The sequence below is a fragment of the Artemia franciscana genome, chromosome 20, assembly GCF_032884065.1.
Source record: "Artemia franciscana chromosome 20, ASM3288406v1, whole genome shotgun sequence".
In the NCBI taxonomy this organism is placed as follows: domain Eukaryota; kingdom Metazoa; phylum Arthropoda; class Branchiopoda; order Anostraca; family Artemiidae; genus Artemia; species Artemia franciscana.
This window is the reverse complement of record NC_088882.1, coordinates 27051237-27078229: the sequence shown is the minus strand read 5'-3', so window position 1 is coordinate 27078229 and position 26993 is coordinate 27051237. Positions and strand designations below refer to the sequence as shown.

Here is a 26993-nt window from a genome sequence, read left to right as displayed (position 1 = left end):
GTACCTGCGTCTTGAACAAAATTAATAACACCTGCGTCTTGAGGAAATCATCGTTAAACTTCTTCGTGAACTTAAACCATTAAAGAAAAAAAGAGTAGTGGCTATGTATATCACAAAAACTATTGAGGCACATCACTACTCACTCTGTCAAAAATTCTCTTGAGTAAGAATTATTTCTTCAGTTTTTTCTTCCTTCTTGCGTTTATTAGACTGTAGCAATTAAACTGGAATAATCTCGAATGGATACAGGGCAAAATAAAAAGAAACACAAATCAAATACGAACTATGGAAACCCTTTAATGCTGAATTTCTAAATGCACATAGAACCTGACGGCACACTTAGCGATTCGGATCAGACTTTGCGATTCGGATTTTTGCGATTCGATCAGAGCTCAAATTTAATCTAGAAAACGTATTTGAGAAAGTAATTTTATGGCTTAATGCAAATTATTCTACCCTAAATTTGTAAAGTTCAGTTTTTTTTTATTTTTTCATGTTTCTCAGGTTCATCCCCAGTTATCTGAAGTTCCCCAGTTAAATGGGATAAATATAGAAAACATAGATCTAAAGATTTAAATGTTCGGTTCTTGGGCATTTTTGTTGATGAATACCTATCTTTCAAGCGTCACATTGATCTGATTAAAATGAAGATATGCAGGAGTCTCGGTATGTTAATGAAGCTTAAAGATACTTTTCCTGGATCTATCTCGAAAATCCTTTTTCACTCCTTCGTCCAATCTTATGGTTCTTACTGTCCAATAGTATGGATGTCAACCTTTAATTCTCTGTTAAAAACGCTTTCTAAGGTTTGCAATAAAGCTAGAAACATCATTCAAGGAACTGATCGTTTAGGAGCTATCCTCTTTCTTCATCTCGAATCACTGTATATTTTTTTTGTATGCATGTTTTACTTTTTCTCAGCTTCATGGATACCTCTCCCAGCCCTTATGTGTTCCGCCATCTTTTACATGTGATCACTATAATTATAGTCTTTGCAATACAAAAAAGAATATTCAAGTTCCTGTTACTCCTTGTGTAAGGTCAGGTTTTAATCATTTAATGGCGAGTCATATTGTATGGGATGGCTTCTTTGAAGTTATTTTATCTATTTATTTAAATTTTCTTGTATTTCAGCATTTAATGGTGTCTATTTAATTTACTTTATTTTTTAAATCTATTCAATCTATTTAGTTTTGCGTCCTATAGTTTTTATTTGTTTTAATTTTCCTTTTTGCTGTTCTCTCTGTGGGTAAGTGATTATTTTTTTCTCCGAGTAGACTTATTTGTCTTCCCCCTTCTTTACAGGCCAATGAGCCTTCGGAGGAAAGTAAAATGTATTACTCTATGTCTAGTTCATGATGAATAAGCCTTATTTTACCTGTTTACTGGAGAAAAATCGAATGCAGAAATTTTTAATACTTCCCGAAATCGAAAAAAGTAATAATAATGAATAAATAAATTTTAATGTGTTTTTTTTCGTACCTCCTCCTTGCCAGGAGCGTAGCTCCAGCATTTTTCATGGCAGGGGGCAAGAGGGGTCTGTATCCGGATTGTCAAGGGGCATGAGCCATATAGTATTTTTTTCTCCAAATTATTGGGGGGGACGTGACTGCCCTGCTAGCCCCCCCCTGAAAAGAAGCCTTTGTCCCCGCCCAAAAAATCCCGGATTCAGCCTTGCCTCCAATCCATCCACTCCGCCTCGAAGTTGCAAACTTCTTATGATTTCTTCTATTATTTATAATAATTGTTTGTTTGTTTTTGTTTTGATGAATTTAACTCACATTTCCCTACCTTCTCCAAAGAAAACATAACCGGGCCAACACAACCCAAGAACTTCTTATGCTTTACACAATTGGTCTAATATTTTATTTATTTCCACTTAATAGTTGTGGGCTTAGGAGTAATTATATAGCAAGTAAAAGAAATAACAGCGCAAAATCAGAAGTCTTGATATATAGGGGGGAAAGGCTGAAGCTTCCACTCACTCCACGTCCCTACTCTTGTGTAACTAGTTACCATTTGGGAGAGAAATTACCTGGATAACTTCTTTGATTGCTTCATTGCGGTGATATCAATTAAGAGCAACTTAAATATAAATCTCTAAAAGCGGTTGCATCTACATTAACTACCAAACGAGTCTCAATGTGGGTCAAAAATTAACTGTTGCGTCACAGTACCCGCTTTTTACCATTAGCTTGATAATTTTCTCCGGGAATAATTTTTATCTTTACAAGAATTTGTTGCAACGATGAAACGATTGTATACAGTTTTTTGTATTCTTGTTCTAATTCTAACTATTTATGGCAGTGGCGTGACTGATACTAGTGAACTAACGACCAAGTTTTCTGCGAGGTTGAAAAGAACTGACGACCCTGAGTTGTGGACTCATGACTTAACAACCTCAACTTTGAGTTTAGAGCCGGTGCAAAATTTTTCCGGTTCTAGTGGAAAGAGTGAAGCTTATAGTGAAACTGTGGAATACTTGAATACAGGATATAATGTCCCAGATGCTGCTTCAGATCTTAATACAAGTTCAGAGGTAAAACCAAACGGAGAACTTTATTCTAAGTCCCCTGCTAGTATTAGCGAAGATATGGTAACTGCTAAATATGAACCATATCCAGTTCTGTTAGTAAATGAACCCAAAATTGAGATTATCCCTTTGGCAGATACAGGGTTAGTTGGGTCAGATTTGAAAATAAATCGATTGAATAAATATAGCAAAAAATTTGTGCCATTTAAAAAGGATGTTTTTAAATTAGCCAAAAACTATGACCTTAAAGCTTCAAAAAAGCGTAAAAATATTGCTAAGCGAGTTAAAGGCTTTTCAAAGAAGCTACCATTTAAAAAGAAATCAAGCATGGAAAGTAAACTGGAGATCGATTTTGATGTTTCACCCCAAAACGATAAAATAGGTGAAATAGAATATCCTCGTCCCATTATATCCCGCTTTAAAACTTTAAGAAGGCGACTTTCAGTTAGAAAAAGGGGAAATGGTGCACTTGAAGCGAATATGTCGGACGAAAATTTTACAGAAGAATCACTGACTAATGTTGAAGAGCCCTCCACTCTTACAGACTCTTTAGAAGACACCGATATCACAGAAACTTTAGAGGCTGTTAGCGAAAGTGAAGAGAGGTTGAAAAATAGCGAGGATATGAACTTGAAGGCCCCTGAGGCAGACCTACCACCTAGTTGGAATCCGAAGACGGAGGGCACTGAGAAGCGTCCCATATTGAGTCGCGTTAAAAATCTGAAAAATAAAATCCCTATTCGGAGGAAGGCCCAGTCCAAATCAGATCTGATTGATTTGAGCCCCGAGAATAGAGGGGTTGAAGAAAATAGAATAGCGAGACTCAATGTTTGGTGGGTTAGAAATTTCCACATTAATGAGACGGTGAAACCGAAGGCATATTACGATGAAGAGACAATTGCGGTTGTTGGATTCGATAAAGCATTAAATTCAACTGCATGTCGCCTACTGGAACCAGTGTAAGTATTAGTTTCAAGGTCCTTAGGTGAAGGAGAGCTACTTTATTAGCAAACTTATCCTGACAAACATTCTACTTAATTTGAATCAATGATCTAATACATCCTAATTTTTAAAGACTTCTCTCTTCCTGTGAATAGAAAATTGAGAACTAAAAATGCGTTTGGATATTTTAAGTTATGTTTGGTTTCTCGTTTAATATTGTTCCCCTTCTACCCAGAACTTTCAATAATCTAAAAATCACCTCCAATGCCCTCCTGAAACTCGTCGTACATTCATGTCTAGTGTCGTGTGTTTTGGCATATGTCCATTTAGGCTATAAACAGGGGTTTTCCCTATGGGTGGGGTTGTGAGGGGGCTCCTGCCTTCCAATTTGCATGACAAATCGTGAACAACATTAATATTAGCGATTTTTAATGCGTGATGGTTTAATAACCACAATTTCACCAAATTTCTTTTTATCACGGTCGGTAAAATAATAGATAGAAATGAAACTCCAGTTAGAAAAACTCCTCTCTTACTCAGAAAAAATGATTTAGATGCTCCTGGCAGTAGCATAATTTGGTCAAAAAGTTGGAGCCAATTTTCCAAAATCAAGTGAAAACGACAGTAAAAACTAAAAAATAAGCCATTTGGTACCATAAAGGTACTATAAAGTACTATAAATGTACTTTATAATACTATAACTGTAAATATTTATTAAAAAAGCTCTGTTTCGATTGATGCTTAAATTGTGCGTTTTTTTCTAGTTTTTACAAAATTCTAGAAGAAATTAATTTCAGCCGGGGTGGGCGGTTAAACTAAGGCCTAGGGAGCGGCAAACCGAGTTTTTTGTAGATTCCCCCGCCCTGCCCCATAGCAAATTATGCCCCTGGATCCTGGTCATAAACATCTATTACTAGCATTAAAGGTGGTAGCCCCTTCCTCTTATTGAATATTTTTCCTTATTTTAAACATTAATTACTTTCCGCTACTATTTCAAATGACTTTTTTTCAGTTTGGTATTTAGATTGGCATATTTGATTTATTCTTCAAAACTGGCTGTATTTAAAGTTGCATATTTAGCAAGATGCATGGTAAGCATTAAAAACTCCCTGGGAGTCTGGTTATCAAGTCTTTTTGAAATTTTCTATAGGCACACTAAATTATTATTATATATATTTTTTAAAAATAACCTTAAACTGATTCCATTTATTATGAAAAAATCTTTTTTTCAAGAGTCATGTAAGGAGAGCAGGAAAAACACAATGTGCCCATGCCCATGGCCCTACCCAGGGATTTAAATATTAGCATTTTAATTGCTAATATTAAATATTTATTAATATATATTAGCAATTAATATTAATTAGCAATATAAGCATTTTAGCCATGGCCCTCCCCTTCCTCGAGATTTAAATATCATAAGAGGCGAAGCCACTTCTCGTCGTTCGATGGCTAAAAATGACGTATATGGTGTCAAAACCCTCCCTCCCTCCAACAGCAAAATTATGACTGAGGGTATGGACATACCAGGTTTTTTCATTGGAAGGAGGGGGGTAGTTGCGAACTAGATTTTCGAATCTTTTTACTATTTATTCATTTTAGAGAAGATTAAAGAAAATCCTTGTCTGCTCCTACATTTTCGGGAATTCGTACCCCTGGTACCCGCCTTTACTATTTTAACTCACAGTCACATTAGTATATCAATCACGAAGTTGGGGGGAGGGGTGAATCACTGAATTGTATTTTACACCACAACTTTCTTTTTTGGGATGACCTCTTCCCCCGTGTGCAGGTAAGCCTATAAATATTGCAATAAATCAGGCAGTTGTTTTTTTTATATTTAAGTATAGGTGTAGTTTACAGCCAAAGATATAGCTTGGAATGACAAACGTGCTTTTACTTCGTAAGCTACTAAAAAAGGAAAAAATCAATCAAAAAAGCAAAAATGTTCGGGGTCTGCCTTATTTTCCCCTGTATAACTCCCCATAAACGTTCCCTCCACAGAGCCCCACACCCCAAGAACTCCAGATTTAAAATTAAACATCCGCAGGGGCATTAGGATGTATAAAATTAATGAAGAAAATAAGGAATTTGGGAATAATCTACCTAAATTCCAAATATAAGCAGAGACAGGGGCGGATCTAGAGCAAAATCTTGGGCGTAGGGCAATACGATAAGAATACCAATGAGCAAATTTTTTTTTGGGGGGGGGGATTTGACAAGAACGCCAATATTTGACCGAATTGACTAATTTATTTTAAAAAAGAGAGGGAAAAACCAGGAATGCGGATGCCAAAAACTATCTTCGGGAGCAGGGTCCCCCTATCCCCTGGATCTGCCAGTGAGCAGAGGTGCAAAACGTTCCAATGTATTTTATTTATATTTTCCAGTTTGTCTTCGCTGAGTTATCATGTGAGGGTATGATAAAAGTTAACACTGGGGATGTGGAAAAGGTTTTTAAAAAGCAACTTTTGAAAAGAACATAAAATAAGGAATCTAACTATACGGCTTCTATTAGAATGTTTTCTTTATATATGGTCATATTTTATGACCATAATAAAATATTTAGAGTCATATTGGGTTAACTTAAGAGTTAACTTTTATCTTACCCTGCCATGATAACTCAACCCCCCGAAATATGAAGAAAAAATTAAAATAAACTGAAAATGTGAAAATAAATACCTAGGGCTGGCAGTCTTCAAAATTCCTTATTTTCTTCATTATTATAATTTGTTATACTTTCTCTGTGGCTGCTCAATTATACGGGAGCCGGAGTTTACCTCCACGGAAAATACCCTGCCCCCTGGAAAATACCTCCCATAACACCCTTTGCATCCTGGAAAATACCCCCGCACGTAAAATTGAGCAGCCAAAGTACAAAATAGGTACCTAAAAATGTAGATAAGATGTGCTAAGGAGGAACAAAGGGGCCAGATGTTGAAATCAGTTTTAGGACATGGCAATAATCGTATTATTAGGTATAAGTATACCTAATAATTTCTGATTGACAAAAAGCTAGTGGGAGATTCAGAAATGTATTTTTGTGGTCATCTTTTTGTGAGTAATTCGGGTAATCATGCAAAATTTTTGTTCTAAGTAAGTGAATTGTGCCAAGCTCAAAATTTAGAAAAATTGGCAAAGTGTAAGCTCTGAACCCCAATTGCTTCAAGGACCCATCATAATCGTTGTTTCGATATCACTGCGCTAAAAAGAAAACATGCCTCAGTAATTGCCTCAGTAATGAGGCAATTACTCATCAGTAATGAGGTAATTGCCTCTTCATGCCTCAGTAATGAGGCATGAAGAGGGATGAGGCATGAAGAGTGTTGTCCCTGGGGACCAAGTCCTGACTCTCTACGGCCCTGATTAGATCAAAACTTTACTCCTGGGATTTTAATCAGACGAGTAAGATAACTCTTATGCAGATAAAGATCTAAAGGGGTCAATAAGGGTTGTCCTAGGGTTAAAACCGATCTCCTGTATATGAAAACATTTATTTATCATTTTTCAAGCTGCTCGAAATCCTAAGAAAGGGTTTAGACCTACGCTCCAATTAAGTGTGGTCAGCTCGGCATTGGTCGATCTCCCTGCCTCTTGCTTGAACATAAGCTGGTAGTTGCCGCAACCTGTCCGCTCAATAACTCTTTGAGTACTATTAGGAACTACCATATTAATAGTCTATCAACACAAGCAAATTTACATTTGCTTCCTGTCTGCCTCTTAGGAGAAAACACCCTCCGCCAGTCTGAGAAAAATTACATTTTTTGTTATACTTTGTATTTCATGGTCCCTTAATTTGTAAAGCTATTTGATCGCGAGACAAGTTTTGTCTGTTGTACAAACTAACCACTGGTCAAGCTGTTAATTGCCTCTTGGTCAAGACAAGGAGCAAATTACCAATTTATTGACGAAGCTGCAAAACAAGGCACAAATAGTTTTATTTCATATAGTGAAAAGTAAATTTTGATGATTTTCTTACCAGTGGTCCAGCTAGCGGTGTATGGGTAGCACATATTGAACACGATGGCAAAGAATGGGAAGAAACAATACATCCTTTTATATAAGATGGGTACTTTTTTCTAATGCAAACACAGGGAACTACATTAAGGGGCCTGGGGCACCAGATTATTCGTTTCTAACGAAACTATCAATACTTGGATGTACCAAGTATTGGTACATCCAAATTACTCATCGGAGATAATATTCCCATTGACTTCCACCTTTTGTGTCCAAGGTATTATGTTGAAGAAAACACATAGCCATTGCCAAGTTTTTTTTTTTGCATCTTCAAATGGAAATCCATTTGTTTGAATTTAAAAGTGCTTCCAAGTTCTACTCTCATTTATTGTTCCAACGAAATGGCAATATTGTTGTTATTTCTGTGATATGACCGCTATTTCTAGTTAAATTTGCAATGCCCTTGATAGAAATATCACGTTTCTAATAAAGAAATATTTCCAGAACAATTAATATAGATGATACTGATTGCACTTAACTAAACGCTTCATGTTTTATGGCCAGCCTCAACCTTATAGGATGGGTAATAGTCCATTCTGGTGATTTTCTGCAGGAGTGTCGTTTCGGTGGGTGTGCAAGGGGGCAGTTCCCCCCAATGATTTGGATAAAAATTTATTATATAGCCCATGTTTCCCTTGACTCTCCGGATACGGACCCCTCTTACCCCCCCCAATAAAAATTCTAGAGCTGTGCCCCTGATTTTCTGTATCGAGCCAAGTCCTAGCTCTAATTAGATACTAGACCTAGGGTTGGTTGGGCTTCCAATCCTCCACCTGAAATCTTCATGCAACGAAGAACAGTGATACTACCTCAATGAAAAAGACCCAGAGCACTCCCCCTCTTCCACTTGGTGAAACAAAAAGTCAACGAGCTTTTCGCATAAGTCCACATCTCAGTAGAAGAAACCACAAATGTGATAAGTGATAAATCCACCTGGTCTAACCATTCTCTACGCCAAACCCCTGGCAAGAGCCGCGAATCAAATCAAGGATATATTAAGGATCTTCACATTGAAGAGGGGTGAATTCACTCCCTTTGCAAGACGGTCAGACTCCATGTATCAAGGAACAATATTTTTTTTTTCATTCCTTTCTCTTCTGATAGATAGGTTATAAAATTCCCCCTGTGCTTTTTAATTTACATTTAGCATATCTATTGATCTGAACTTTAAAAGCAAATTTGAAAACCTAATTTTTTGTGCATAGTCATTTCGCAACTTATCAACCTGAAAAATCATGTCTTATAAATGATATTTTTTTGCAAGGTGTTCTGACATGGTACGACTTCTTGAGATACGAAATTTTTAACTTTGACATTAAGAAAAAAATAACTTCAAAATAGACTTTTAAATTTGTAGATCAACAGACTGAACACCAATCCTTATGCACTGGTTTATTAAATCAATAGATTGTTGATGAAATACATTTTACAGTTTATTATCTATGAATAAATGGGGGGGGGGGAATTAAGATACACTTTTCATTTTATTCCGTCTGCTTCTGGTTAGTTACTCTAGGTGCACTAACCTGTTTAGCGCAAAAATTAGTCACCGTTTTACTCAGCAAGAAAAAAACAAACCACAATAAAACATTGGGGAAAACAATGGATCTGAAGCAATGAAAATCAATTATAGTCGACACAGGGCAGATTTAGTGGGTTCAAATGGACCCAACCACAGATCTTAGAAGGTTAAACAATTATGCTTCGCTGGCTACCAAATGCTTTTTGTCAGATTTGTTCGTCTTTTCGTTTCATTGTCATATAATTGGTTACACAAAGTCTCGATTTGGAATTGCGCCTTTTATTCAAGTCCTTGTGATCACGTACAGTAAGGAAATTAAATTGAGGACAGTAAACAATGAAAACGCGGAGGAGCCACGAAGGGTATAACCCTGCAGTAAAGACCGTAGACTTCAGGACTGAAATAGCCCCTCTTTCTCAATAGTGGTTTATTTTTTCGTTTAGGTTTTTGTGGAATTTTTAATTATTTTGTTATTTTTAGTTTTTAGCCATTCTATCTTCTTCCCTTAAATATATATATAATTTAAATAAATAAATATTAGTGTATGTGGTTGATGGATGAAAAAGATGCATTCCAGTTTTTCAAAGATTTGGATAACCACCTTGAAGGATATAACCGTATGGCATAAACCACATACTTCAAAACCGAAATATACCCCCTCTTCATTAGAAGTGATTTGGTTTCTCTAAGCAAATAGTTTTTCTCTAATTTTGTCTAGTATCAAAATGTAAGGTTTTGGTGTTGATGACACAAAGCTTGAAAAAAAATTACTATAAACAGTGTCATCTTTTTTTTAAGTATTTTAAAGGCAATAAGCAAATAAAGGAGTTCCAATTATTAATGGATTATGCTTGTTGCAGCCTAAAGCCTCTATAAGAAAGTGTAAGTAAAAATTTGCCAGTTTTTTTTTCGAATTTGAGATTTCTCAAATCGTGGTTATAACCCTCGAAGAAAGGGTGATTCTAATCTTATTAAACTTACACGTGCATATTCTTATTCCACTTCCTCCTCTTCCTGCAAAATCAGTGATTTAACTACTGATTCTTTAAAAATTTATGTTGGTAAGAAACTTTGGTTTTAGTATAATTACTGGAGATGTTGAAGTGTGATGGTAGCAGCTCCTTTCGTATTCAGGAGAAAGAACAAAAATGAAAGGAGGAACAAGCACAGAATCAATAAAAAGAATCGTTTTTGACCGAAAGTAAAAAGTGAAAAATGAATTGTTAATTTCAATGATTTCCTATTCAAAATCACTAATTTTTTGTTTGTTTTAGCTTGAAGGAAGAGAAAGAAAAGGCCTTAGAGGATTTGTCGCTTGCTGGTGTAGAACTCAAGCCATCTGACTTTGACACAATGCTTCATATGATAGCAGGATGCAAGAACGAAGGAATACCAGATGATAAATGGAACACTTGGACACTCTTAAATGGAATTTTACCAGGTAATTAAACACATTATTTGATTTTCCTTTTTAGTTGTATATTTTCTCTTTTAACTTCTTTCCTGTTTAAATTTTCCGCTTTCCTTTAAATATATTTTTCCTTTTTAGCTGTTGCAACTATGTAATCATGTTTAATGTTTCAATTTTCTCATGTGTCATCATCATTGTTCGTCACATTTTCTTTAGTGTTCGATTATTTTGGTAACCTCTAGTTCCTAATGCCTTTTTAGCTTCTTGATCGGATTGATGAAACAAAAAATGAAGATAGGGAAATGATCAACATAGGCCAGGTGAGTCAGTCAGATTATCTTATGGAGAATAAATAATTTTTTGATAATTGAGATGAGATTTTTGTAATGGATGGTGAGACCCTTCTGGCAAACATTTTTTCTAAAAGCTTTAAATTCCACCTTCCATCCATTGACAATTTCTTGTAGGCTTCCCCTTAATCGTAAAATTTCTATCCATTTTATAACTATAAAACATGTTTATAATTTGTTAATAAAATAATTACATCTTTAATAACGAAAAAACAAGCTTTTTTTGAATTGAAATTTTTCACAGATATTTCGTTTTTATGGCTCGGAAAAATTTGAAAAACGGAATTACTTTGGACGCCTATTTCTCTGATTGGTTGTCTCTCGGTTCAAGTTTAACTTCTTAAAATCCTTCAAACATATATTTATACTTGCCTCAAAATTGAGCTTTTGCGATTTTGCTCTGCCAGACCCAATGTTCGCCTTTTTAATAAGCACAATATTATTCCAACGACTGAATATCAATCTGAATTTTATTGTGTAATATTTCATATTTTCATACCAGGGTCACTATACGAAGGGGATGGATGACGTTTACACTCTTGCCCTCCTTCAACACTAAATTTTTAAAGAAAAGCGTGACATTGTGTAACATTCTGAGAAATTTCTGAGACTGAAATTTCTGAAATTTCTGTGTAACATTCTGAGACCGTTTCCTAAAGAAAAAAATTGCAGCTTTTCTATTTTTTTATCCCCATCCGGGAAAAATTGACTCTGAGTTTCCTTGTGTCTCCATATCTTGATGTTGTGATTTTTTTTTCGATTACCCTTATTAGGATGAATATTCTGAGATAAATATAATAATATTGCCACTACTAGTAGTGACAAATGACTGCAGCACCAAGGTACCTGAGGCCAAAAGAGCTACACACGGTCCTTCTCCATTCCAGTCCATTCAACGCCTCCCTGTTTACACCTTCCAAGGAAGTTCTCATTTCCCTTAAATCTTTCTTAGTAACCTCCTCCTACCCCAACCCAGAAGACCTTTTTTCTTTAGCCCTAGATGTCTGGTCGAAAACAATCTCTGTCAATCTGTCATCCTCCATCCGGAGAATATGGCTTAGCCATCTCAATCTTTCTGTCACTATAGCCCTAGAAAGTGGGATTGAACTAAAATTTCGTACAGCCCACATTTTGAGATGGGGTCACTCAGTCGGGTACCCAAAACAATGCGGAGGCAATTTCTATTGAAAAGATCTAGCAAAATCTACTCCGTTTTTCAGAGCACCTATGCGTCAAAACCCTGCTTAGCCACTGTCATCAATGTAGTTTTCAATGTTCTAATATTGATTTGGGGCTTATCTTCAAATTCTTCCAAACCTTTTTTCAATGAGAAAACACTCTGAGCCTTGACTATTCTACTTTTAACATTTTCACTGCTCCCGATGTCTTTACTAATAATACTACTAAGGTAAGTGAAGCTGTTCACCTGATCAATCTTTTCGTTACCCAACGTCACCTTTTCATCTTCACTTATTCCTAGCCTTAGCGATTTAGTCTTCTTAACATTAATTTTCAAACTAATTCTCGCATCCTGAACTCACTAAGCCTCTGAAAGTTCATTCATTTTTCTAACACCTTCATCGAAGATGCTTCAATCATCAGCATAATTTATGTACGGGAGAGTTTTACTTTCCCATTTGATTCCGTGTTCTTTAATTTCCGTTAAGATAAAACCTCTTAAAATGATCCGTAGCTGCGAGGTTTCTCAAAAGCCGCGTTTTCAGGCACCACAGATCTCAGCACAGGTTGGACACGAGTAATACAACAAGTGTTTTTAAAATGCGGGTTCTACCGCCAAAGAACATGGTTGGAACCTGCTCTGCTGAAAACGCCTTATGGTAGGAGATTGAAGGAAAGAATTCAAAAATTGTATAATAGTAACTTTAAATTTTGACTCTGGTAGCCTGAGAACCGTTAGTCTGGTAGTCTGAACTTCTATTTCACAACAAAGATGAGAAGAAAAGATATTCCGGCAACGGGGATGTTACTTATGACCTGGTAACCAGGAATGTCTACTGAAGGCAAGGTAGTGAAGTAGGTGTTGAATTTGTTCGCTGCTGATTCCTTGTTGATGGGTAAGGTGCGTTTTTGTATTGAGATGGAGATCGCTGTGCCGACACTGAGGCACAGGGGACGTGAAATTTGATCCCGTTTTCAGTCAAATTCATAGTTAAATCATAGGTTCTAAATAGTTCCGGTTGGTGGCTAGTTCCCTGGGAGGACTTGCTAATGGAACATTTGTCTTTGAGGCTGGCAGCGGACACTGAGGTTAGCAAAATGATTTAAAGTATAGAATCCCCTTTAAGAAAAACTTGATGTGTAAAACATACACAATCGAGTTTTTTTGAATGAATTTAATCTTGATCTAATTATTTACAATTAATCAGTCGTTTATAATTAAAGGCAATGTGAATTAATCAAGATACTCCTCTTATCCTGTTTAAGAACTGTGGTTTGGACGCATAGGATAAATGTCCTTCACCTTTTATAGTTCACCGCATGAACATATCGTTTTTCTGATTTGATAACGGCATCTTCAACCTAAGTCAGATTACTAGGCGTACCTCAGGAATATTTTCCCTCTTTACTGAAGAATACTGCACTCTCAGTCCAAATTTCAATTCAGGATATCAGAAGCTATTCTTTTTTATTCTCACGATGGTTAATTTTTACAAGCTGTGCTACCTCATATTCTGTATATTATAGCTAAGTGTCTTGTTCTTTTAGTGTAAGTTGCAGCTGTAGAATTATCGCAAGTATGCTTGTTTCAGGGGGAAGGGTCACGAAATGAGCCTTATATATATTTTATTGTTGTTGATTTTTTGAAAATAATTTTATATCTATGATGTATATTTTAATATCTTTATTTAATAATCTAAAAATAATTTAATATTTTTATTGGAAAACACTAGAGAGCCCTGGCTGTTTTTCAGTCCTACAGGACGACCTTGGCTTTCTTCTCTTATGAGTTACCAATTTATTTTAATCATTGACTTCATAACATACAATGCATATCTTATCATTTCTCTCTGATGAACATATATATTTAGAGTTTTATATATGTTATGTTATTTATCCTTTGTCTTTTAGGTACGAAATGGTGTGGGAGAGGAGATGTTGCCAAATCGTATGAGGAACTTGGCCCAGAGGCGGATATTGATCGGTGCTGCCGTGCGCATGACCATTGTCCGATTAAAATTAAACCATTTAAGAGGAAATATGGTTTAACAAACATTTCACTTTATACAAAGTGAGTATACTTTTGAAAAAGCTGACATTACCTAGATATCAAGGGCGCTGAAAGAAAATTTTTCAGGGGGGGGGGGGGGGGGCAGACGCCAAAATAGCAGTGGTTGTTGGGTGACAGGGAATATATTTTGGATATGTTTTCGTAGGAATAAGTTTATTTTTAAATACTTTTAGGACAAAATTCTCAAATAAAAAGAGCAAGTAAATTGCATGCAAAAAATGAAACAAAATCCAGTAAATTTTAAACGACAAGGGTTCCTGGCAAAGGGATCAATTTACTTAATCGATAATATATTTAATTATTATTAATTTAATCTTAAAAAAATGAAGCTCAAGCCAAAATTATAGAAAGATTTATTGATGTATTCAATTTACTACGCCTTAGGATAGCAGAAGGAGTAGGGATGCTAAAAAATCATCATGCCTGCATAGATACCACGTTTTGATTTTATAAAGGTCATGTAAAATGTACCTGTTTTATAATAAGACAATTATCCCCCACGAACTTAAATTCCTTATATATTCAGACATTAAAAAAAAAAAAAAAAAAAAATAGAACGGCGAAAGAGAAACAAAATTTGAAATTGACTATCCTGCTGTCAAACTGACCCTCTTTCTTTTTATTGTCCTTTGTCCTTTTGTCCTTTGTTTTTTTTGTCCTTTGTTTTATTGTCCTTTCTTTTTATTGTCCTTTATTGTTTTAATTAAATAAAATGAACAGTTTCAAAAAAATTTCGTTACAAGATAGTCTTCTTAAATAGTCTGTGATAAAAAACAAAAAAACAAAAAAAAACTGGAAATTAAAAGTGACTCGGGCAAATATTCACCAAAACTAAAAACGGAATTCTGATGACAATTACTATACCGGCAGTCTTGGCTTTTTATGCTGATTCTAAATATATAAAATTCCTTCAGTTTATTGTTACCTAGCCAAAACCAAAAATCTGAGAAAATTTGCCTGATTTCTGAAAAAAGGGGAAATATCCCCCCAAAAACCAAGCGATCTTATTGAAAATCCTTTTATTAGAAACATCCTATCAGAGAACCCTACTGTAGAGGTTTCCAACTCCAATCTTGAAAATGTGGAGTTTCACATTTTTTTTTTGTTCAGAAGAAACATTGTCGATGGGTGTTTATTTATTTATTTTTTTTTCCCAAGGGTGATTGTATTAATCCGAAGGTCCAAGATAATTGGGAGGGAGCTCATTCAAACATAAATTTAAAGCTCTTTTTTAAGCGACCATACAGATTGGGCCAGGGGTAAAGTGCCATTCTAGTAATGCACCAGTTGGTGCCATTCTAGGGCACCAAAATACGACTTTACCCCAAAGAGGACGAATTTGCAATCGATTTAAAATTTTGAGGAGCTAATTGATTTCCAAGTATCAGCAAGTATACTTTAGGCTTCCCTGTTGCAAAAGAAACAATACCCTACAGTGGCAGAACTGGATTCAACCAAGTTGATTCGCTTTATTTGCAATAACATTAGGCTGCGTTTGGTAATCTGTAATTGCGTAGCAGCTATAATGAGGGGGGGTATTGATTAGATGGGGTCGGGTTGATTCCTAAACAATTACATTTTAATGGACAAACTGCTTACTCTTCATGAGGCTTCAGATAAAAGTTGAAAGAGGTAGAGGGAAGTAGGAATTGGCCCAGAGGTAGAGGGAATGTTTCAATCAAAATGTTTCTTTATACAACTAAAATGTTAAATTCCCATATCTATCAGCACAGAGGTGAAAAAAGGCAAGGTAGGCCATCAGTAACGCCGCCAGGAAATTCCTTTGGGCGGCAAATAGGCCTACTGCTAGGACCTTAGTTTTCAGCAATTTTGAATGGTAGTATTTTTTTTTGTATTCATATGAAGTACTTCAATTTATTTAACAGATACATGTAATGTATTTATCGATAAGAAAATACTATTTTAGAGGATGTGATGGCTTCAGTTAGTAGAAGATCAAAGGTCTCACAGAATTTCCATCCATACAAATAATAATGCTCCTTTTTATCCAACTGAAATTCTTTAGTAGTGATATTAACAAAGAATTTTTACCAGAATTGCTATTCATCACCAATTTTTTAAGTATATTCAAATTTTTCAAAACACTAAAAAACTTTTGTTTAATGAGCAAGGTGTTGAGAAGGGGGCAGTCCCCCTTATGTGTAGATTAATTTCAATTTATTTTAAGTTTTAAAATTGCTCCTTACTTTAGTTGGAAAACCCTTTCTGTTTGTTTAATTACATTTCATGAAACTGTAAAATTTTATGAATACAATACTGTTGGTAATGCAGAAAAAACGATCATTATTTCAATGATCTCTGTTTGGATTTTTATGGGTAATCGAACAGTTCCTAGTAACGAACTGTAAGTAAAGTGGACAAGGCTCAATTGTAACTACCACTCTAAAAAACAAAATTTTGATACCAATAGCTATATTAAACAAGTTGGCTTATTATGCTGATTCTAAATATATAAGTTCATTAAGTTTAGTCTACTCATCAAAAGCTACGAGCCTGAAAAAATTTGTCTGATTTTCGGGAAAAGGGGAAAAGACCATCTAGAAGCCATAGAATTTTAATGAAAATCCTACCATCAAATTTAGCGTATCAAAGCACCCTATTGTAGAGGTTACAAGCTCAAATCTGCAAAAAATGTGGATTTATTATTTTTGCCGGAAGAAAGATCACGGATGCGTGTTTTATTTGTTTTTTGTTTGTTTGTTTTTTCAGGAGTGATCATGTCGACCCATTGGGCCTAGAGCGTTGGGAGAGAGCTCACTTCACTTTTTCGCAAAATCATCTGATCAAAATTTTGAGATGGCTATTTTGTTTAACATAGTTGAAACACCCAATAACTATGACTTTGGAGATAAAATGACCTTTTGCCAGGATTGAATTGTCCAGAGGATATTTCTGTTGGGAGGGGAATTTTTCCTTGGAGGTGGAGCCAGATATCCTGACGTTATTTGAAAAACAATCAGAAATTAAATAAAAACACGTTTTTTAAACTGAAAGTAAGGACAAACGTTAAAACTTAAAACGAACAGAAATTACTACGTATATGAAGGGGGTTTCCCCCTCTTCAACATCTCAATCCTTACGGTAAATTTAAATTTTTTCCCAATTCTTCAAAAACGACTACTGAGATACAAGGGTCGCTTAACTAGAACAATAAGTAGCCTTTTTTAAAGTTTGGAAAAACTGTCGTATAAATAACAAGGTGTTGAGGAGGAGGAGCACCACCCCATATACGTAATAATATCTATTAGTTTAAGTTTTAGTGCTGTTCCTTACTTTCAGTTGAAAAACTTGTTTTTTTATTTAATGGAGCTTAGAGACAAACATTTTTCTACAGACAATGGAAAAGTACGTCAATTAAAATAAAGGTATATAAAAATGAAAAAAGTAAGTAATTACAAAAAAATGCACAAAACATTAGCCTACTTACAGAAACTAAAATATAAACTCCCAGCATTAAGTTCTGTTGAGCAATGCGGAAGCTTTGGACGGATTTTTTTCAACAATATCGACAATTTTGAACTTGGTTAGCAAACACCAAAATATTTAATGCGGTTAGTTTCAGTGCTTGTAAAAAGTAACACATTATCAAAGTAGTTTGTTCAAAGTAAAACAATAAAACTGAGACGAAGAAAATCAAATAAAAATATTTCATTCAATATTTAGAATTTAGTTTTGAATGCAAAGTGACAATTAGATAAATACAATCACTCCTGGAAAAAATAAATAAATTATAATAAAACACAAAAAACGTATCCATTCAGGGGAAAAATACCGAAATTTCCAACATTTCGTTCAGGGGAAACATTTCTGATTATAGTGGCTTCATATTTCAGCTGATGGGTACTCTTGCAATGCAAGCAAAAGTTGGCGGTATATTTTTACCAAAATTGCCCCGTATTAAGTTGGTTTCCTTGTGTTTTCTATAATTATACGAACTTTCTTGAGTTCTAATAACTGCACTATTTACTAATAAGCAAATACATATTGAGGATTACCATAAAAATCTGATTCTTTGATTTAATGTTATCAATAGTTAGGCTCTTATACTTTCATTATTGACAAGGATTGTTATTTCCTTACCATTCATAGCTATGAAGAATATGATTTTTTTTGTTACTCCAACCAAACCATATAGAAAAAAGGCTGTGAAAAAATGGAAAGTTATCAATCAGTCACAAATTCAAACTTATATATTCCTTATTATGGGTCAAAATCTATTGGCAGGTAGCCAACAATGGGGCAACACACATTTTTTCCATGGTTTTTATTAATTTGCTCTCTTTCCTTTGGTTTCCTTATAATTACTTTACTGTCCGAAATATCCAGAGAGAGGGGGGCAAGCCCCCACCCTTCCCCCCTGCCGGTGCCCATGCTTGATATTATAAATTTCAAATGGCCTACAATAGTATTAGAATAAATTACAAATAATATTATTGATTTTTTTTTATTAGACTTTTGACGCGTGTCAAAGAGTATTCAATATTACCATTGTAAAGCTTTATTTTTCGTGGCTTGGACCTATCGCTTATGAATTATGCTGACGATATCCTTAATTTGAGTAGAACCCTTGCTTTAATAGAGAAGAATTTTGCAACTTTAAGTGAGGAGCATGACGATATTGGTCTAAATTTCAATCCGAGTAAGAGAGAATGTATTAAGTTCAATTTTAAATGACCAGTATCTGATAGTACCACAGTCACTTGGGGTGATTCGGATGTCGAACTTCCGTCATCCCTAACTTATCTGGGTTTACCCCTTGGTACTGTCCTGAAAAGTACGTGTGCAGGGCTACTTGGGCATTTCAGCGCAAAGGCTAGAACAGTTTATGGACTACTAGTTAATGCTGAAACACGTTGCAGTAAGAATGTATTGGCTAGACTCTATAACGCTTACCCAATCCCTCATGTCCTACCCCTAGCTCCTTTTTCGAAGCTATTTACCATGATTGATTTGCAGACAATTCGTAAGCTATATTACAAGTATGCAAAGTATCTTCTAAGTCTTCCTCTTTGGGCTCGTAACCGCAATTACGCAACTATATGGTGTTACTGATCCATTTGTAGCTATGGACCAACGACGTGACGAATTTGTTTCATCTCTAGACCGTAGCTACCCATATTATAGAGCGTTTATTTAGTATTGTTTATCATAGTCTGATTCTTTCTTTTTTTTTTCTCTCTTCTCTTTTTTTTCCTTTACTCCATATGGACACTTTCGTGTCATTTTATATGGGTCAATAAAATTATTGATTGATTGATTGAAAATAGCCGTCGTGAAAGGAGTAAAAATTATTTAACACCGTTCTATTTGAAATTAAATTGAATAGCTACTACTACTACTACTACTACTACTACTACTACTAACAACTCACCGCAGCATCAAGCCGCCTGAGACCAACACAGCTACGCATGGTCCTCCTCCATCCCAATCTATTCAAAGCCTCCGTCCTTACACCGTCCCAGGAAGCTCCTATTTCCCTTGAATCTTTCTTTAAGACATCCTTCGATCCCAAATTTGGACAACCTGCTTTTCGTTTAGCCTAAATCGGTTGGCAAAAAAGGGCAATCTTTGGCAATCTGTCATCCTTCATTCACAGAACGCACCCTAGCCATATGAACCTTTCTCTCATTGTAGCCCTAGAAAGTGGGATTGAGCCACACTTTTTGAATAGCCTACTGTTTGAAATATGGTCTGTCAGTTGGGTACCCAAAACAATCCGTTGGCAGTTTCTCTGGTAAACATCTAGCAAATCTTCCTCTGTTTTTTGGAGCGCCCAAGCTTCAGATCCATATTTGACAACTGTCATTACTGTTGCTTCCAATATTTCCCAAACTATTTCCCCAAACGCCGACTTATCTTCCAATTTCCCCAAAATGTTTGCAACTGTTAATGTTGGTCATCGTTTTTCTTAATTCTTCTTGTGATTTGTCAGCCTCTTAAGGTTATGACAAATAACAGCCAACACAGTTTTCCCCCATTATTAATTATTAATTTGCTCTCTTTCCTTTGGTTTCCTTATAATTACTTTACTGTCCGAAATATCCAGAGAGAGGGGGGCAAGCCCCCACCCTTCCCCCTGCCGGTGCCCATGCTTGATATTATAAATTTCAAATGGCCTACAATAGTATTAGAATAAATTACAAATAATATTATTGATTTTTTTATTAGACTTTTGACGCGTGTCAAAGAGTATTCAATATTACCATTGTAAAGCTTTATTTTTCGTGGCTTGGACCTATCGCTAATGAATTATGCTGACGATATCCTTAATTTGAGTAGAACCCTTGCTTTAATAGAGAAGAATTTTGCAACTTTAAGTGAGGAGCATGACGATATTGGTCTAAATTTCAATCCGAGTAAGAGAGAATGTATTAAGTTCAATTTTAAATGACCAGTATCTGATAGTACCACAGTCACTTGGGGTGATTCGGATGTCGAACTTCCGTCATCCCTAACTTATCTGGGTTTACCCCTTGGTACTGTCCTGAAAAGTACGTGTGCAGGGCTACTTGGGCATTTCAGCGCAAAGGCTAGAACAGTTTATGGACTACTAGTTAATGCTGAAACACGTTGCAGTAAGAATGTATTGGCTAGACTCTATAACGCTTACCCAATCCCTCATGTCCTACCCCTAGCTCCTTTTTCGAAGCTATTTACCATGATTGATTTGCAGACAATTCGTAAGCTATATTACAAGTATGCAAAGTATCTTCTAAGTCTTCCTCTTTGGGCTCGTAACCGCAATTACGCAACTATATGGTGTTACTGATCCATTTGTAGCTATGGACCAACGACGTGACGAATTTGTTTCATCTCTAGACCGTAGCTACCCATATTATAGAGCGTTTATTTAGTATTGTTTATCATAGTCTGATTCTTTCTTTTTTTTTTCTCTCTTCTCTTTTTTTTCCTTTACTCCATATGGACACTTTCGTGTCATTTTATATGGGTCAATAAAATTATTGATTGATTGATTGAAAATAGCCGTCGTGAAAGGAGTAAAAATTATTTAACACCGTTCTATTTGAAATTAAATTGAATAGCTACTACTACTACTACTACTACTACTACTACTACTACTACTACTACTACTACTACTAACAACTCACCGCAGCATCAAGCCGCCTGAGACCAACACAGCTACGCATGGTCCTCCTCCATCCCAATCTATTCAAAGCCTCCGTCCTTACACCGTCCCAGGAAGCTCCTATTTCCCTTGAATCTTTCTTTAAGACATCCTTCGATCCCAAATTTGGACAACCTGCTTTTCGTTTAGCCTAAATCGGTTGGCAAAAAAGGGCAATCTTTGGCAATCTGTCATCCTTCATTCACAGAACGCACCCTAGCCATATGAACCTTTCTCTCATTGTAGCCCTAGAAAGTGGGATTGAGCCACACTTTTTGAATAGCCTACTGTTTGAAATATGGTCTGTCAGTTGGGTACCCAAAACAATCCGTTGGCAGTTTCTCTGGTAAACATCTAGCAAATCTTCCTCTGTTTTTTGGAGCGCCCAAGCTTCAGATCCATATTTGACAACTGTCATTACTGTTGCTTCCAATATTTCCCAAACTATTTCCCCAAACGCCGACTTATCTTCCAATTTCCCCAAAATGCTTGCAACTGTTAATGTTGGTCATCGTTTTTCTTAATTCTTCTTGTGATTTGTCAGCCTCTTAAGGTTATGACAAATAACAGCCAACACAGTTTTCCCCCACAATTCTTCAGACACAGAACTCGCTTAGAATAATTGTGCTTTCTCTTGAATAAAAAACGAACATAGGCTATTTGGGGATTTCTGAATCACCTTATGTGTGGTAACGCATGAATATACTTTCTGATATTTGACTAAACCTTTGTGTTTTAGCAGCAGCTGAAATTTAATAAGGAACAAACTCTAAGGAACTATAACTGAAAATATAAGAACACATTTAGAAAATAAAAAAATTAAATGTGTAACATGATTTGTTGCTGATCCGGGAATAGTAACTGTTATTTTGACTATTCTTAGAGGCAAAACGTTATTACGGAAATTTTTGTTGGAAATTTGAAAAACAGCCCGAAACCTCTTAAAAACCTTATCGGCTCAAAATAAAACTGAATCATTGGAATAAACATAGTCTAAAACCCCCATAATGGGGAATTAAAATCTACTATTCCTAACAACGAGGAAACTTGTTTTTTCGACTAGAAAACTGTGGAAGTGCCACTTTTTTTAATGTTAATGACAACACTGCTATTTTGAAAGTTTTCAAAATTTTTAAGAACAACGGAAATAACTACACGTCCTTTTTTATTTCCCTTTCTTATCTTATTCGTTTTGGTCCTTTGTATACCTCTTAGTGCATTCATTTTCGTACGGAGCGCTGAAATAATTGTATTCATGGGAATAAATTGAAACAAGAGAAGTATTCCTAGGAATTGATCTACATATTTAAAAGTTGTTGTCTACCCCCAGTTCTACAGCCTTGCTAAGCTTGATTGGACGAGAGATAAAATTTTTATAATCCTTAAAAAAACGTTTTTTACTCTTTTTTTTCAGAAGTCATTGTGACTGCGACGGTGAGTTTGAAATGTGCTTAAGAGCGACCAAGAATCCTCTGGCGGATGTTCTCGCGAACTTTTACTTTAATGTACTAAAAGTAAGTACCTTTAACGACTATAAAATATGATAAATGTTCTGGTTTTTCCAGAGGGAGAAATAACACTTTCTAGTATTCATCAACTTTTATGTGAAGAGTAACACTCCATGGTAATGAGAGTAAAAGTAATCTATAAGGCTCCAATCTATATGTGAGTCTTAACCAGAATCATTGAATTCATCTTAAAAGGGTAGGGTCAAAACACATTTTTTGGCCATTTACCATTTTTTTGGAACTTTTGAATTATTAGGCAATACATAAGGCTGTAGATTTATCAAAATATAATAACAGTAGGATAACTTCTGTTTTCTTGAAACTTACATCTAGAAAAACATAAATGCATGACTGCTATGTAAATTACACTAAATCTAAAGTCATTCTCTTTAACACAGGGTTTCCTAGTGATGATATATAATGAGGATATAATTACCAAGTTACCGAGTAAAGCGAGTTAAAATGACCAATTCTTCAATTCCCAATCCTTCTAAAAATCCATATCTACTCAGTGTGAAATATCCTTGACTTTTGTAAATAGTTCTTAGTCAAAATTTTAAAGATTCTCGATTTAAATCAAAAGATACTATATGCATCCAGTTTGTCAAAATGACCTGATTGGAACATCTGAAAATTTCAGGGATTCTTCCAGGGGATCTTGAAGTAAATCAAAAGAAAATTTGTGCATCTGACTTGTCAAATTGGTGTATACGCAATATCTGAATAAGGGCTAAGGGTATTAAGTTGAATTTTTAATGGAGGGCTGAGGGGACGCTGAACTAATTCAGAAAACACTTTTTACATCAAAAAGGGTTTATCTAAATGCCTCAGGAACAGCTAAGGGTATTAAGTTGAAACTTTCAGGGGATGTCTAGGGGGATACTGAACTAAACTAAAACACACTGCTTTTTTTTCATGTTCTCGAGATAGTAAACCTATGATTTCTAGAAACTACTAAGAGTATTAAGTTGAAATTTCCAAGGAGTGATACAACATTAAAGAAATTATGCGCATCCAGGTTTTCAAAATAGCGCATCTACAATATCTGTAGAAGACAGACGAAAGTATCAAATTGAGACCTTCTAGAAATGTTGAAGATAATCTTGAACTAAATACGAATACAACTTACCTGTTGTTGCGGCTATTTGTGACTACGAGTGTGACAAAATGCGACTACGAAGGCGACAACTCATCACTGCAACTGCTTCTAATTGAGACCGTGACTACTACTATTACTACATGCTATTATTACTGCAATTGTGACTATGACTGCAAATACTACCGCAAGTTTTATTTATACATTAAGAACTATTGAACTAAATCAAAAGACTTTAACTGCATCCCAATTTTCAAAACGGTGTAATGTATTCAGGCTATCAAAAGTGTTTGTAATATCCCACAAATGGATAGAGATATAAAGTTTCAAGGGAATATTGAAAAAGATGTTACATAATGTCAAAAGACACTAGGTACATCTAAATTGTCGAAAGAACTTATCTGAGCGTAGCCATATTGATCCCAGGAACAGATACGGGTATTTAGTTGAAAGTTAAATGGAAAGGTAAGGGGCATCTTGAACCAAAACAAAAAACGCAATATACATCCAGGCGGTCAAAACGGCATATTTTAAATTTAAAAAACAAACAAACTAGGGAATGGTATCAAGTTAAAACATTCAGAGCATGTTGAGGGGAATATTGAAGTTAAAGACCATAACCCAGTCGTTAAAAGGTTTAGCTGCAGTTTCTTAGGAACGGTTAAGATTATTAAATTAAAAATTTCACGAAATGTCGATTGGGATGTTGAGCTAAACCAAAAGACACCATACATATTCTAGTTTTCAAAATAGCGTGTCTGTAATATCTCAGGAATGGGCAAGAATATTAAATTAAACTGTTTAGAATTTTGAGAGGAGTGTTGAACTTATTCAGAATACATCTATGTGCATCTCAGTTGTCAAAAAAGCATGTGTGCAATATCTCAGGATCGGATAATGGTGTTAAGTTGAAATTTTCAGGGAATGTTGAACCAAAACAAAATTTACTATATACATCCAACTTGTTAAATTGGTGCATGCAATACATATGGAACAGTTGAGGGTAAAGTTGAAAATTTCAGAGAATGTTGAGGGTGATGTTGAACTTAAACAAAAGACACTATGTGTATCAAAGTTCTCACAGGGTGTATCTGCAATATTTCAGGAACAGCTAATGGCATTTAGTTGAAACTTTCAGTGAATGTTGGGGGGGGGGAGGATTGAAATAAATCAAAAGATACTAATTAGAGTTAATAAATTACAATAAGATATTTTAATTCTTAATTCGAAGGCATACATATTTATGATTTTAACTAAAACCCAAACTTTGACACTGAAAAACGAACTAAAGATGATAAAAAAAATTTACGAGAAAGAAGAAAACAATCCTGTTTTAAACCTGCAAAAACAAGTCCTATAATACTTCAAACTCTAAACGATCAGAAATTACTATTGAAAATAAACCAAACCCAAAATTAACACAAATTAAAATCAATTATCATATCAAAAGTAAAAACAGTAAACATTGATATTGATGAGTAAATACATGCTAAAACGAGTAAAAATTAATTTTAATAGTCAAGCCAATTTTAAAGATAACAAAAAGTATGGAAAATAAAAGTTTGGCTACTGCCCCCTTCCCCCTCACCTAACTCTAAAAGTTCTAAAACCTATCGCGCTGTTTGTACTCAACAGAAAACAAGATAAATAATTGATATTTTCTTTTATATACGTGAAAATGAAAAATAAAAAAAAATGGTACAGTGAAATAAAATATTGAATTGCTGAATTTTCCAGGAATTTAATTATTCAGCTTATTTTTGTTAGTTCTTATACTGTGTTTTGTTTTGTTATTAGCTGGATAACGCTTGTAAAGAAATTTTGTTTTATTTTTCAAGTTCTGATTAGTTTTAGTTTTCATTTTTAAGTCTTTTTTTATCTACTTTTTTCTTGTGTTTTTTTCTTTTTTGTTTAGTTCTTTTTCGGTTTCTTTTTACCGACCTTACACCGGTTTCTTTGGAACAACTTTTCTTTTCCTTTTTTTTGTTACGGAATGTAGTCACATTCTACTGAGGAAGGATGAAGGGTAGCCAAAAATTTTGATTTTTCGGGAATGCCAACCAAAAAACGGACAGTTGACAAACTGTCTGTTTGACAAACTGCCTGTTTGTTTCTGTCTTTTTGCGTGAATGCTCGATCTGGAGAGTTCTTATTTTCAGTGTTTCTGCTCATTTTACTGAAAATTACCTTATTGTCAAGACTATTGACGCTTCATAAACAAATTGATAAATATTACTAGAAAAAACTTGATTAGAGCACCTTATATTTTATAGAAAAAATCTATATATTATTTTTGCAGATTCAGTGTGTGGCAGAACGTGAAAAGTCCTTTGAAAATTGTTTGGCAAGGAGCGATTGTGATGCTGAGAACATTGTAAAGATGCAGTTTCGAGATCCTAGAAGATTCATTAAAAAGAACCAACTTTCATAATTTATATATCGATCCCTCTTTTACCAATTTTTATTTATTCTCTTTTTTTCTCAAATTTTAGTTGGAAAAATAATTTATTACGTCATTTTGTTGTTATCATTCGTTTTGAATTTTTACTCGAATTACAAAGTTTTCCTAATGGAAGTAAAGAGTGAAATTGAAACTTAAAATTCGGAACAAAAATTTTATCTTGAGCCTATGAAAACAGCTAAAATTATACTTTTGTCCTTTAAATTCAAAGTAAAAAATAAGGAAACAAAAGGGTCAACGATCAGTATCTTTCAAAACTTAACGATATGAACTACGTAAATGATGATTGAGCTACTAGAAACCTGTAACAGTTTCTCAGTGCTTATGCTGTGCTCAAATTATTCAGTTTGAATACATTTAATGCTAAGACCTGAGACAGAATATCTATGACGAATAAACCACTAAACAAATTCTCAATTTGACTGCCCTTTTCAAGAAGCATCGTAGATACTTGTGAAACTAAGCTAGGAATTATTAAGAAAAATTCTAACTGGTATTGGATTTTTACTTATGCTAAATTATCATATTAAATTAATTAATTAATTACATTTAATTTCAATGAAAGTTATTGAAATTAAGATGAAGAACAGCTGTCATTTTATTAAACCCGGTAACCCAGCATTTTTTTTTTTTAATTTTATAGAGCAACAAACTATGATTTGGCTTAAAAATCAAGGTAAAGTTCAATAATTGTAAGCTTTTCAAAGAAATAGAGAAATATCCAAAATAATAAATTTTACCATTAAAAGTAACTCTCAT

The 26993-nt window shown here is 34.7% G+C and overlaps 1 protein-coding gene across 1 annotated transcript; it reads left to right on the top strand.

The window, feature by feature from the left end:
• Positions 1 to 2205: 2205 nt before the first annotated feature.
• Positions 2206 to 26645, top strand: LOC136039975 (uncharacterized). The gene is made up of 5 exons (XM_065724033.1): positions 2206 to 3492; positions 10286 to 10452; positions 13863 to 14022; positions 22584 to 22683; positions 26073 to 26645. The coding sequence occupies exons 1-5, from the start codon at positions 2249 to 2251 to the stop codon at positions 26202 to 26204; spliced, it is 1803 nt and encodes a 600-aa protein (XP_065580105.1). The 5' UTR covers positions 2206 to 2248; the 3' UTR covers positions 26205 to 26645.
• The last annotated feature ends 348 nt before the right edge of the window (positions 26646 to 26993 follow it).